Genomic DNA, 14,720 nt, shown 5'->3' on the forward strand with positions numbered 1-14,720 from the left:
GGCAAAACAATGCAGTTTAGTCTCATCAGCCAGAATAATTAAGTTTAATCGCAACTTTCAAAAGAGAGAGACAGGTCTTGAACCATCAACCTCTAGGGTGAGAGTCTGTCCCTTACAGAGGATGCCACTCATGTAGATGGTCTGTGGTGGGAGAAAATACTTCTTAAAACTGACGTATTAACACTGGCTTTGTCTGGTGGTTTGCTCAGATTTTGATCATTACATTGTTTATTCAAACCAAATTAGCTTTAAGTAACTAGATTGGTTGGAAAAGCAACCAATCTATTCTTAGAATCTATCCAAACTTTATCCAGCTGAGAGCAGCTCTCCTCCAATCTCCCACATCTTGACTGAACACTGAGGCTGTTTAGATGCCCGTCAAAATTCTTGCGCTTCCCGAACCAGTTACCGAACCGGTCACGTGGTATCACGGTAGCGAGGCCTCGGACGTCATCAATGAATCACGCCTCGACATGCGCATCGGGGAAACGCCCCCTCCATTACTCGACACACGCCTCGAAGCCTCGGCTCATTTCATAACATCACTAATATATATATATATATATATATATATATATATATATATATATATATATATTTTTTTTTTTTTCTTTTTTTTTTTTTGGAGGGGGTGTCACTGTAAGATTAAAATTTCTTAATGCACTAGTTTGTACAAACTAATAACTACTTTGCCGCAAACCACAAAACGCGCAAAACCATCATTTAAATAGGGCGTCTCCAACAGTTTTGCACCTGCCACCAGTTACGCAATCACTCTTGTTAAATCACCCGCAAACCAAATTCCAGTTTGCAAGCACAAATTAATGCACGCAAAATTGGATCTTGATAAATCCGGCCCACTGTGTGTCTGATGATAGCATCACGTTGGGTTCGCGTTTATGATGTCAACAGTGCGAAGGAAATTGGAATGTAAGGAAGCCAGGGTGTAATCAGTGTGTTTTATTGTTTTGCTCTATTATGTCTCTGAATCCCTCTCACCAAAGCTGCTCCATGTTTAACGAATATAAACAGAGTTGTTTCGGCTCTGAATGTAATCAGAGTCATCTGCCGCGGTGTGTTGACGTCCCCACGTTGTGTTCAATAGTATCACGTAATTTAGCATACCGACACAGCTTTGGTGTTCCCAAAGGTGAAGAGATTTTAACGCCGGTCTCTTGCTGTGTCGTTTGACCCGAGTAGACATGCGTCAGTGAGCTGTTCCCACTGCCACTAAAAGCCGATTGTTCCCGAGTTTAAAAAGGTTTTTTGGCCAGTGGGAAACTGCAGCAGTACAGAAAAAATAATTACCGTAAATTCCGGACTATAAGCCGTTACTTTTTTCCTGCTGTTTGAACACTGTGGCCTATAATACAGTGCGGCTAATACGTTTTTTTCATGGTGCGTAAAACAGACCAATTAAATTGATGAGGTGATGACCAGTGGCGAGAAATCCTTCACCAAAACTGGCCGCATGCGAAGGGCATCTTTCACTGATGTCTACCAGTGGGTTCTCAATGCGTGGAGCCGTGTGAAAACATCCAGCATCACCGGCGGGTTTTGGAAGGGGTTTCAGACACAGAGGAAGAGCACTTTGAGGGTTTTAGTGCACAGGAGGAAGAAGAAACTGATTAATGACTTTTCCTGGTCGGCTGCAATGTTCTGTGCGTTTTTCAATTAAAAGTACCGGTATATGCAGCGTTATTTGGGTGTTACAAACACATACGTATATTTAAATGTGTTACAGGTAGTTTGAAAAAAAAAAAAAAAAGCATTCATAATGTGTACCTTATTTGTTTGTTTTATCATACAGATTAAATCAAACGTTAAAAAAATGCTCACGTGCAATATCTTTATTTGTAAATATCTCATACAACGCGGGAAACCTGTGGCTTAAAATCAGGTGCGGCTTATAAAAGAACTAAATTAATTTTCTTTCTAAAATTAGAGCGTGCGGCTTGTAATCAGGTGCGCTCTATAGTCCGGAATTTACGGTAACATGAATGACAACGCAGGTCAAACCCCAGTTATTCAGTGCCTCGGTTAAAAAAAAAAAAAAACTCTTAGATGTGTCTTTGCTTTGACACACCTAAATCAAGTAATTAGGTCATAAAAATGACTCCAAAGATGATAGTAAATATTGAGGAGGACCAGCGACACTTCAAGGTTCGTGGAGTTGAAATCCGCTCGCCAAACTCGTCAACACAACATTTCCGCTCAAATTCATTTTCTATCTTTGCTCTGCTCTCCTATTGGTTACCATCTGTAAACAGGCGGCATTAGGTTTGAAGTCCATGAACTTATTAGCTCAGGCCTTTAATGTACAGAAGACCTGCTCTGGTGCGAATGATTCACTCCAAGAGAACAGAGTAGGAAGCAAACTGTTGATGTGTAGAACATCTCTCTGTATACTTTGAAGCAGCATTAGCAGAAGGTAAAAATGTATTTTCAAGCAATGACTGGGAAAAACAAAGACAAAACTTTCACAACAAATTAAATTGGTTTACTTGTTGGATACGTACGCAGGGACCACCTCCGTTTGTTTTTGAGTTTCTTCCTTTTGTTGAGTCCTGCCTTAGATGGAGAGTCCTCCTTTAGCCTGGCCTGGCTGGACATTTTGGACGAGCTCTGATGGCTGAAATGACTGGGGACATGACGGGCCAACCCTCCCTGAGAAGCAAAGCTGGCGTTGCAGCCGCCAACTACACACTGAAACATATAAGAAGCAACAGAGGGGAAAAAACACTCAAAAATGATGAAGAAAATTCTGCTGATGATCAGTTTATATTATTGCAGAACTAAAATTGCAGAGTCCCAGAACTGATATGGGAGAAAAAAAAAGATAAAGCATGCACACGAAATACAGATTTGTTCCCACGAAATATTCATTTGCTCCCAAAAAATACTGCTTTGTTCCCAATAAGTGCTAATTTGTTCCCAGCGAGTTCGAAATTCGTCCCCAGCGAGTTCGAAATTTGTCCCCAGCGAGTTCTAATTTGTCCCCAGAGAGCACGAAATTCGTCCCCAGCGAGTTCTAATTCGTCCCCAGCGAGTTCTAATTCGTCCCCAGAGAGCACGAAATTTGTTCCCAGCGAGTTCTAATTTGTTCCCAGCGAGTTCTAATTTGTTCCCAGCGAGTTCTAATTTGTCCCCAGAGAGCACGAATTTGTTCCCAGCGAGTTCGAATTTGTCCCCAGCGAATTTGTCCCCAGCGAGTTCGAATTTGTTCCCAGCGAGTTCGAATTTGTTCCCAGCGAGTTCGAATTTGTTCCCAGCGAGTTCGAATTTGTTCCCAGCGAGTTCGAATTTGTTCCCAGCGAGTTCGAATTTGTTCCCTTTGTTCCCAGCGAGTACGAATTTGTTCCCAGCGAGTACGAATTTGTTCCCAGCGAGTACGAATTTGTTCCCAGCGAGTACGAATTTGTTCCCAGCGAGTTCTAATTTGTTCCCAGCGAGTTCTAATTTGTTCCCAGCGAGTTCTAATTTGTTCCCAGCGAGTTCTAATTTGTTCCCAAGCGAGTTCTAATTTGTTCCCAGCGAGTTCTAATTTTTTCCCAGTGAGTTCTAATTTGTTCCCAGCGAGTTTGAATTTGTTCCCAGCGAGTTTGAATTTGTTCCCAGCGAGTTTGAATTTGTTCCCAGCGAGTTTGAATTTGTTCCCAGCGAGTTTGAATTTGTTCCCAGCGAGTTTGAATTTGTCCCCAGCGAGTTCGAATTTGTTCCCAGCGAGTTCGAATTTGTTCCCAGCGAGTTCGAATTTGTTCCCAGCGAGTTCGAATTTGTTCCCAGCGAGTTCGAATTTGTTCCCTTTGTTCCCAGCGAGTACGAATTTGTTCCCAGCGAGTTCTAATTTGTTCCCAGCGAGTTCTAATTTGTTCCCAGCGAGTTCTAATTTGTTCCCAGCGAGTTCTAATTTGTTCCCAGCGAGTTCTAATTTGTTCCCAAGCGAGTTCTAATTTGTTCCCAGCGAGTTCTAATTTTTTCCCAGTGAGTTCTAATTTGTTCCCAGCGAGTTTGAATTTGTTCCCAGCGAGTTTGAATTTGTTCCCAGAGAGTTCGAATTTGTTCCACCAAAATACAATTTTGTTCCCTCTAAATACTAATTTCCTCCCACAAAATATTAATTTGTTCCCATTGTGTTCAAATGTGTTCCACCAAAATATGAATTTGTTCCCTCTAAATACTAATTTGTTCCCATAAAATACCAATTAAAAAAGGCTAAAAAGAAAATAGTAAAACAAATCTTCTGATCAAGTTTTATTTTAGGCTGGGTATGAGCTATAAAAACATTCAAAGAGACAAAGACATGAGAAGTTTGATGTTTCAAGGAATTTTCATTAATGATGCATTTTTATAGAACATTTTTAAGAGAGAAGAGGAATAATATTTTTAATTTTATTAAGTGGCAGGTCACTTCACTGACGGGACGTATAACTTGGAAGCCTGGGTAGACTTTATTATTGACCAACAAATTCATACTTCTTGGGAACAAATTTGTATTTTGTGGGAAAATTTTTTTTACTACTTTGGAACAAATTAGTATTTAGTGGGAAAAAACTAGCATTTTGTGGGAACAAATTCATTTTTTGTGGGAACAAATAAGTATTTTGTGGGAACACATTAACATTTCTTGGGAACAAACTAGTATTTTGTGGGAACACATTAACATTTCTTGGGAACAAACTAGTATTTTGTGGGAACACATTAACATTTCGTGGAAACAAACCAGTATTTAGTGGGAAAAATTTACAGTTTGTGCGAACAAACTAGCATTTTGAGGGAACAAGTTCATTTTTTGTGGGAACAAATAAGCATTTTGAGGGAACAAGTTAATTTTTTGTGGGAACAAATAAGTATTTTGTGGGAACACATTAACATTTCGCGGGAACAAACTAGTATTTTGTGGGAACACATTAACATTTCGTGGAAACAAACTAGTATTTAGTGGGAAAAAATTTACAGTTTGTGGGAACAAACTAGCATTTTGTGGGAACAAATAAGTATTTTGAGGGAACAAATTCATTTTTTGTGGGAACAAATACCGTATTTTCACGACCATAAGGCGCACCGTACTAAAAGGCGCAGTCTCAATTATGTGTCCCATTTCTGTATTTAACACACACATAAGGCGCACCGGACTATAGGGCGCATTTTTTATATACAGGTACATGTCCTCTACTACCTTTAAATAGCTCTACTGCGTATTTTAAAAATACAGCAGGCCCAAAACTGAGTATGACTGTGCTTTATTCATGTATTTATTACAAAGTATTAATCAAACCTGTGAGCTGGCCATGAGACAGACACATCGCAGATGACACAGCGCTGTGATTACTCCTAAATTAACTTAAAATCCTGAAACCTGCCGACGGAATATGTTCGCTTTTATTGCCGGTATCCTGGTGCCTGCACTGTAAATTATTTAGACGCCGCGGTGAGGCTGCTGTTGAAGGGATTTCTGCTGTCGGTGCACCGCTGGTATGTCGGGGTCTGAGCGCCTCCGACAGAAATAGATAATCTGGATGAACTGACTGCAATTAAGTTTTCAGGTGGCCTTTCTCACTTAAAAACATATTAAAACTACTTTATTCCCACTGATCACAGCAAATATAGCTGCAAGATTTAGATTATTTAGATGAAAAAACACCTGCCAGCCACCGCGGTGAAGAGGAGGAGACCCGCCCAGAGGCTGCTGTTGAATTAAGTTTTCAGGTAGAAAAATAGAGCGGGAGCAAAACTGAGTATGTTTGTGCTTTATTCATGTATTTATTACAAAGTATTAATCAAACCCATCAAAGTCATCATCCTCTGTTTCTGAATTAAACAGCTGCGCTAAATCAGACATGACAGTTTCCCATTCTTCGCTGTCAGAGTCACTTTCCGTGCAGCGCGGCTCCTCAGAAATAATGCCGGCTTTTGCGAAAGCTTGAACAACAGAGCCAGCAGACACGTTAGTCCAAGCATCTACAATCCATCCGCTAAAGGTGGCGTAACTTGCCCGGCGCTGCCTTCCACATATCCTGAAACTGTGGTCTCAGTCTGTCACCCATCGCTCCCACGCCGCTCGCAGCCTTACTTTGAACGGCCGCTTCACACCGATGTCGAGCGGTTGAAGTTTCTTTGTCAGACCCCCCGGGATAACGGCGAGCACAGCGTTCATTTGATTCACCTTTTTTTTTTTCACATCGGCTGTGAGATGGGCACGCAGCGATGGTGATGCGTGGAAAAAAGCACCTGGTCTCCTCACATACACCTGCCTTTCATCATCTCCTCACCCATCCAGCCCGTTTCATTTGCGTTAATATCATATGTCATCAGAGCGCTGTGTCTGTCTCGCTGTCAGCTCCCAGATCAGCTTCTCTGATTGGTTGATGCGGCGCATCCAGCAGGAAAACTTAAATTTTTCCATCTCGAGCAGCAGCAGCGCGTTGGCGGTGCGTCAGATGCTTAAACGCTCCCGACGTGCTGCACCTGCAGCTCAAAACGCGCTGCAGGACCTTTTGCTGCGCCTATACGAGCGTCAACCATTGACTTTGCATGTAAACTCGCTGCTTCTGCTGCACCTGCTGGGTCCGGTTCACACCGATGTCGAGCGGTTGAACAGCGAGCACAGCGTTAATTTGTTTCCCCATGTTTTTCACATCAGCTGTGAGATGGGCACGCATGGAGTTACATATTAACAGCGATGGTGATGAGTGGAAAAAAAAAACACCTGGTCTCCTTACATTCAGCCACTCTTTCATCATCTCCTCAATGAGGTGGTCTCAAAAGTCGCAGTTACAACACACATAAGGCGCACCGCACCATAGGGCGCACCGCACATTTTGAGGAAAAAAAAAGACGTTTAAGTGCGCCTTATAGTCGTGAAAATACGGTAAGTATTTTGTTGGAACACATTAACATTTCGTGGAAACAAACTAGCATTTTGTGGGAACAAATTAATTTTTTGTGGGAACAAATAAGTATTTTGTGGGAACACATTAACATTTCGTGGGAACAAACTAGTATTTTGTGGGAACAAATTCATTTTTTGTGGGAACAAATAAGTATTTTGTTGGAACACATTAACATTTCGTAGGAACAAGCTAGTATTTTGTGGGAACAAATTAACATTTCGTGGGAACAAACTAGTATTTTGTGGGAACAAATTAACATTTCGTGGAAACAAACTAGTATTTAGTGGGAAAAAATTTACAGTTTGTGGGAACAAACTAGCATTTTGTGGGAACAAATAAGTATTTTGTGGGAACAAATTAATTTTTTGTGGGAACAAATAAGTATTTTGTGGGAACACATTAACATTTCGTTGGAACAAACTAGTATTTTGTGGGAACAAATTAACATTTCGTGGGAACAAACTAGTATTTTGTGGGAACAAATTAACATTTCGTGGAAACAAACTAGTATTTAGTGGGAAAAAACTTACAGTTTGTGGGAACAAACTAGCATTTTGTGGGAACAAATAAGTATTTTGAGGGAACTAATTCATTTTTTGTGGGAACAAATAAGTATTTTGTTGGAACACATTAACATTTCGTGGGAACAAACTAGTATTTTGTGGGAACAAATTAACATTTTGTGGGAACAAACTAGTATTTTGTGGGAACAAATTAACATTTCGTGGGAACAAACTAGTATTTTGTGGGAACAAATTAACATTTCGTGGGAACAAACTAGTATTTTGTGGGAACAAATTCGTTTTTTGTGGGAACAAATAAGTATTTTGTTGGAACACATTAACATTTCGTGGGAACAAACTAGTATTTTGTGGGAACAAATTAACATTTCGTGGGAACAAACTAGTATTTTGTGGGAACAAATTAACATTTCGTGGAAACAAACTAGTATTTAGTGGGAAAAAATGTACAGTTTGTGGGAACAAACTAGCATTTTGTGGGAACAAATAAGTATTTTGAGGGAACAAATTCATTTTTTGTGGGAACAAATAAGTATTTTGTTTGAACACATTAACATTTCGTGGGAACAAACTAGTATTTTGTGGGAACAAATTAATATTTTGTCGGAACAAATTTGTATTTGTGGAAACAAATTTGTATTTTGTAGGAACAAATCAATATTTTGTGGGAACAAATTAATATTTCCTGCGCACGCTATATCTCTTTTTTTCCTCCCATGTCAGTTCTGGGGCTCCATAAGAAAGAACTAATTTATGAATTAGGTTTTTCTTGAGGCCAAAATGTAGATCGGAGCAGTGGTGAGCTGATTTCCTTCAGAGAAGGAAATGCTCTACCGCACAGCATCACAAGCGTATTGTTGTTTTTTTTGTACCTTGAAGGGTTTATCTCCACTGTGGGTCAGCATGTGTCTCTGCAGCCAGCTCTGACTAGTGGACGGCGTGTTATACACCTTGCAACCCTTCCAGAGACATACAAACACCTGAGGAACGAACAAACAGACAGGAGAAAGAATCAGACCAGCAGCCGTGACGCTCATTCCAGGACTAACCTTAGTTCTTTGTAGTCTTAATTTCTCCTGAAAACAGCAGCAGGTAGAAGATGTCCAGAAGGTTTGGGATATTCCTAATATTTTTTTCCAAGACAAAGAAAACCATAACATTTAACCATTGCAACCATCTCCTTTGGTAATGTCGCCTTGACACCTCCCCATAAATTGCTGCTGAATGTAATATAGTGAGAAAGAGCAACATACCAGAGACATACATAAGATGTATCTGACTCACATTGAGATGGATAAAAAGAGAATTTAATGCAGACCAGAGGTATGAGTATATATTAAACCATCATAAATCAACACAGGTAGATTTGGCTTTATTATTATCCTGGAGGATAATGCTGATGAAAAAATGGACATGCAGTTATTAATGCCTGCATAAAAGGTTGTGGGGAATCTGCATGCAGGATTCAATCATCCTACTCATCCACACCGTATCTAAACTTTCAGCAGACTTGTCTAAAACTTTAGTATTATTGAGTATTAACAAACAGTGGATGGTAAAAAAAGACCTATTTTATGCTCCCTTAACTCTAAATTTGTGGCTTTTTGATGCAATCAGCATATTTAAAGTAAATTGATATAAGGAAAAAAAGGAATACATTATCAACTTTGACCTCAGATAAAATATCCAAACAAGCATTGATTGGAAACTATCCCACTCAGTTTTATTTGAAGGTAATAATTATCTATAAAATAATGATAATAATAAATATTATCAATATCTCACTTCTCATAAGCAGACTACCCAAAAGAAAAGCAATAAAAAGATGAGAATAGCAAAAGACAAAAACAGATGTAAAGATAAAATAACATAAAATTTGGGAAAGTTCTCAGTGAATTGAAATAAATAACACTTTGGGCATTGTAGATATTTAAATTTTCATATCCTCCAATAATACATTTTTGCGGAACCAATCACTGTTGCCTCTCAGATGTAACCAGCTGTCTTTGGTTAAACTGTAACACTTGTTGGTTTATAAAATGAACAATAATCTCCATTTAGAAATAGAATTTGAAAAAATATTTTCAAATTGCACTATTCAATTATGTCTTGATAAATACAATTAACAATTCCTCTTTAAAAGTTCTATTTAAAATGTGCAATTAGAAAATGCTTTTTAACTGGTTTTCCAATTGTATGATTTAAAATAAATTAAAAATAGCCGTTTTTTTCTATTTTTAGTGAATCTTAAAGTTCTCAATAGGTAGGTTGCATTAAATTATTTAAGAAATCAGATGCAAACCACCTTTTTCAAATAAATAAAGTGAAATAAATAACACTTTGGGCATTGTAGATATTTACATTTCCATATCCTCCAATAATAAATTTGTGCTGTTGAGTCATTAGAATGTGAACTGAGTATTGATGAAGGCACAAATATGCAAAAAAATATAAAATAAAAATGACGTGCTGCCTGTTGAAACACACGAGCAAATCATTTTACACCTTGTCTGCATGTGTTGCTACACAGCTTCTTAAAAATGGGCATCTACCCTATTCAGATTAGTGAGAATCTACAAAACTAAGGACTTTTTCCAACACAGAAATTCTGCTCATAAATCTTCAGCATTGTTCTGCTCTGTGTTTGGACAATAAAACCTAAAGAGAACCAAGTAAGCAGACCAACCCCTCCTCTCTGGCCGTCCACATGAATACCCCTGATATGCTCAGCCAGGTCAGGGCTGGAGTTGAAGCACTGTGGACAGCGGTCCCAGCAGCAGTTGTACGACATAGTCTTAGTCGCTGAAGACCTGGCGCTGCTCTGTCCGTTCAACAGTGCAGGAGTGGAACGCCCACTGGAACCTATGCTCTCCATTTCTGTGGTGGTGCTGCAGACACTGAATGGAAGAAGTAAAGAAACGCTTCATTATTAACCGTCATAAAACATATGGATCAGGCTTTGCTAAGACATGAGGAACAGGTGCAGATTGTTTCAATGTAAAAAAAAAGATCAAATAAAAATATATAGCAGCCTTATTCTGATTTTTATGTTTGATAGGATAGGACAGTTACTCTTCTTCCAGACATGATAACATAAAGAGATGTTGTGATGAGTAGTTTATACAAACTCTAATCAACTTTAGTGGAAATAAGGAAAAAAAAATCTTTTTTAGAAGGGTTCCTTTTGGCAGGGGTGGATTTAGGAAATTTGGGGCCCTAGGCAAAGACAGGCTGGGGGCCCTCTGAATTGAGAAGCCAACACATAATACAGATATAGAATTTTTTAATAGAATATACATAGATTATTTGTTCTATCTTTTGTCCCTCTCATATTCATTTTCTTGCTGTTTTCCTCTGTTTTCTTTTGTCTCTTTTTCTTTTCATATTGGCAATGTGCTAAGCTGACTTAATTACGGAAGAGGATTAGGGCCACTGAAAAAAAAAAAAAAGTAAACTGATTTTTAAATTTTATTTCAGTTTAACATGGGAAAAAAGTCAGAATTCTGACTTTTTTCTCAGAATTCTGACTTTTTTCTCAGAATTCTGACTTTTTTCCCATACTATACTGAAATAAAATTAAAAAAAAAAACAGTTAACTTTTTTTTTTCCCAGTGGCCCTAATCCTCTTCCGTATTTAATGCCGTCTCAAAAGGAATCAAATATTTTCCAATCACTAAGCCCATTCAAACTTAGCTGATTGCTCCTTCCTGTGTTTCTAAAAAGGCGACAGCAAAAGTAGATAACAATCTTTCTTTTCACTGTAGACAAGCCATGATCTGCTTATCTGTTCTCCATTTTTCATTTAAATAAAATAATAGCTGCATGAATTATGACAGCAGACAAGATAGAGGAGAGCAGGAGGCGGGGTTACCAATCTACTTGCTCTGGAGAGCAGAGTTCGCTGCTTTTAGATGTTGTCTACAAAGTCTCCAGCAGCAGAAAAAAGTGGCTAGATTTGGCGCTAGGCACTTTTCTTTTTTTTATCAAAGTGCCAGAGGGGTCTGAAAAGTCGCTAAATATAGCGACTAAAGCGCTAAGTTGGCAACACTGCTCGTTGCATCATTTGTTTTCAGATGGTTTGCTGCTGTCTGTTTGCACCTTTCTGTGCATGTGCAGCAACATGTGCAGGACTGATCCAATATGGTGGACACTGAAGGGGGGCTGAGACACATTTAATATTCTAAGCGTTCTGACTGTATTTTTACTAAAGGATTTTTATCAAAAACATAATTAATAAGCACAAATAAGTAATAGTTGCATTAACAATACAAACAGGAATGAGTTTTATTGGGGCCCTAGGTAACTGTCTAATTTTGCCTAATGGTAGACCCCCCCCCTGCCTTTTGGTATCAACACATCACTTTCTTCAGGGGTGATTTTGGGTTTCTAAATTATCTCTAATTTCCTCATCTTGAGGAAATATCATTGAATTGTTGATATTATCTTTCAGTGTAAGATGTTACAGAAATAAAGAATTAATTTCAAGTATTTTAAAACATATATTTAATTAAATATATTATAAATGGGGTTTCAAACCCTTTAGAAAGTGATTGAATAGTTTTAAGAGAGTTTGTAAAGGAGAGAAAATGATGAACTTTAGGCCAACCTGTCCTCTGAGCTCGGTTCTCCGTCAGAGGAGGAGACCTCCATGCTGGAGCGCCTCTTGTCTCCCAGCTCACCGCCGCTGCTGCTCTTCTCTCCATCCTCGCTAGCAGAGGTGCTTTTATCGCAGCTTATTCCTGAGGAGCGGCTATCATCGTCTAGCTCCTCCTTCAGCTCCTTCATGGTGATTCTACCGTCCTCTCCATTGTTTCCTCCCAGACTTGGCAGGGACGGCGGTCTCTCCTCCGGCTCCTCGGGAACAGTCACTGCTTCCCGGGTTGCCGCTGAGTCCTCCTTCCCCGCCTCCGCAGCGTCTGTCGCCGCGGGTTTCTCCTCATCGGCCTCCACGTCCCCATCTTCCATTTTCGGCTCCACTATGCTGACTGCTTGCTGTTCTGTTTCCGGCTCCGTAGAGCCATTTTCTTTTTTCTCACATTCAAGCTCGTTTGTCTCACTCGGTGGGATGTCGCTCCCACCGCTGAGGGCGGTTGATTCCTCTAGACCCTCTACCGCCATTAGGAGCAAAGACGATGAAAGGAGATAGTTCGGCTATTAAAAATGTCTGGCACGGTCAAACGGAACAACAGCGGGACGAAGGCGGGGCCTGAGCGCAGCCTCGGTCTCTGATTGGCTGAGAGGGGCAGTGGGAGGAGAAACGCTCACGTGAAGCTCCGCATTAATGGACGTAACATCAGAATTTTATCAGAGACACAAGCAGCCTGATGTACGGAAGAGGATTAGGGCCAGTGGAAAAAAAAAAATTAACTGATTTTTAAATTGTATTTCAGTTTAGTATGGGGAAAAAAGTCAGAATTGTGACTTTTTTTCTCAGAATTCTGAGATTAAAGTCAGAATTCTGACTTAAATCTCAGAATTCTGACTTTAATCTCAGAATTCTGACAATAAAAAAGTCAGAATTCTGAGATTAAAGTCAGAATTCTGAGATTTAAGTCAGAATACTGAGATTAAAGTCAAAATTCTGAGAACAAAAGTAACAATTCTGACTTTAATCTGAGAATTCTCACTGAATTCTGAGAATAAAAAAGTCAGAATTCTCAGATTAAAGTCAAAATTCTGAGATTTAAGTCAAAATTCTGAGAAAAAAGTCAGAATTCTGACATTAAAGTCAGAATTCTGTATTCTCCCATACTAAACTGAAATAAAATTTAAAAATCAGTTAACTCTTTTTTTTTCCCAGTGGCCCTAATCCTCTTCTGTACTGGGGTGGCTGGTATGGAGGACCAAAACACTCACTGCAAATCAGGGGCGGATTTACCATTAGGCAGAGATGGCAAAAGTACTCACTTTCCGTACTTGAGTAAAAGTACAGATACTTGTGTTAAAAAAATACTCTGGTAAAAGTGGAAGTACTGATTAAACTTCTTTACTCAAGTAAAAGTAACAAAGTACAGGCTTGTAAATTTACTTAAAGTATAAAAGTAAAAGTAGAAACCACTTTTTTCATGCCGTTGCCTACATTTTAAATGGATGTCTGCCAATAGGACTAGATCTCCGTTGTGTTCATTTTCAATCATCTCGTCGTCCATGCTACTATGCTAACGCCAGCGCCACCAAGCTGCAATGATTTGCCGCCAATGAATACCGCCGAATCTGTCGATTCATCTTGTAGTGGTGCGTCAAATGCAACGTAGATTCCCATCCAATTAGATTGAATTTGGTATTGATGACGTGAAAAATAATAACAATAACTCCATTGAAATGATTCAAAACTAAAGTAACGAGCCATTTTTTTTTAAATGTAAGGAGTAGAAAGTACAGATATTTGTGTAAAAATGTAAGGAGTAGAAGTAAAAAGTCGCCATAAAAATAAGTAGTAAAGTAAAGTAAAAATATCAGAAAAATCTACTTGAGTACAGTAAAGAAGTATTTGTACTTCGTTACTTCCCATCTCTGCCATTAGGCAATACTAGGCAGCTGCCTAGGGCCCCAAGTTCCTGGGGCCCCATAAAACTCTGTTTACATGTATGGTTAATACATGTAAACATAATTAATTTGTGTACATTAATTATGTTTTTCATAAAAAAAAAAAATGCCATCAGAACACTTATAATGTTAAAGGGCAACACCGTTTTTTTTACATCAGGCCCTTGATTTTACGTTATTACATCATGTTCTACTCACCCATATGAGTTTTGTGTCATTTGGAGCTTTTCTGAAGATATTTCGTTAGGTCATATCCACGTAACGTCTTCCTATGAGCAACAACTTGAAGCACAAACTAAACTGTTCATATTTTATTCTTTATGGTACGCCAGCATTCATAACATGTAGGCGAATCACTGTCCCCCAGACATCCGCGGTTATATTTTTTATATTTATATCTTTTAAAAACAAAGCGGCGCGTGTATGACGTCATCCGCGCACGCCGGCTACCATTCATTCTTCCTGTCCTCTGAGCTGCAGCTAGTTTTCCTCACATGCTTGGAAGATTTCTAGTGCTGCTACCACAGATGATCTCGCTCTCCAAATGCAATTGAACGATTCAGATTAGCTAGAATGAATAGAAGGGGTAGAGCGTAGCCGCCTGTGGCCCGGGCTGCCTGTCACAACTCCAGTCCGGCGCGTGGATGACATCATACACTCGCCGCTTTGTTTTTAAAAGATATAAAAATAAAACATATAACCGCGGATGTCATGGGGACAGTGATTCGCCTACATGTTATGAATGCTGGCGTACCATAAA

General features: G+C 39.2%; 1 protein-coding gene across 2 annotated transcripts in view; it reads right to left on the reverse strand.

Moving 5' to 3' along the window:
* The window catches only part of LOC119783243 (zinc finger protein AEBP2-like), a 46,441-nt gene extending 33,802 nt beyond the window's left edge, over positions 1–12,639 (reverse strand). The window contains exons 1-4 of one of the 2 annotated variants that reach the window (XM_038284655.1): positions 12,021–12,639; positions 10,101–10,311; positions 8,287–8,394; positions 2,505–2,706 (exon numbers count right to left, since the gene is read on the reverse strand). In XM_038284655.1, the coding sequence (XP_038140583.1) occupies positions 2,505–2,706; positions 8,287–8,394; positions 10,101–10,311; positions 12,021–12,532 (1,033 nt within the window). In that variant the 5' untranslated portion in view covers positions 12,533–12,639. The remainder of the gene's footprint in view (positions 1–2,504; positions 2,707–8,286; positions 8,395–10,100; positions 10,312–12,020) is intronic. The other variant, XM_038284656.1, reaches the window with a different exon arrangement.
* Between the last annotated feature and the right edge of the window lie 2,081 nt (positions 12,640–14,720).

The sequence above is a fragment of the Cyprinodon tularosa genome, unplaced genomic scaffold (assembly GCF_016077235.1).
Source record: "Cyprinodon tularosa strain WSP-4 unplaced genomic scaffold, ASM1607723v1 ctg200, whole genome shotgun sequence".
Classification (NCBI taxonomy): Eukaryota; Metazoa; Chordata; class Actinopteri; order Cyprinodontiformes; family Cyprinodontidae; genus Cyprinodon; species Cyprinodon tularosa.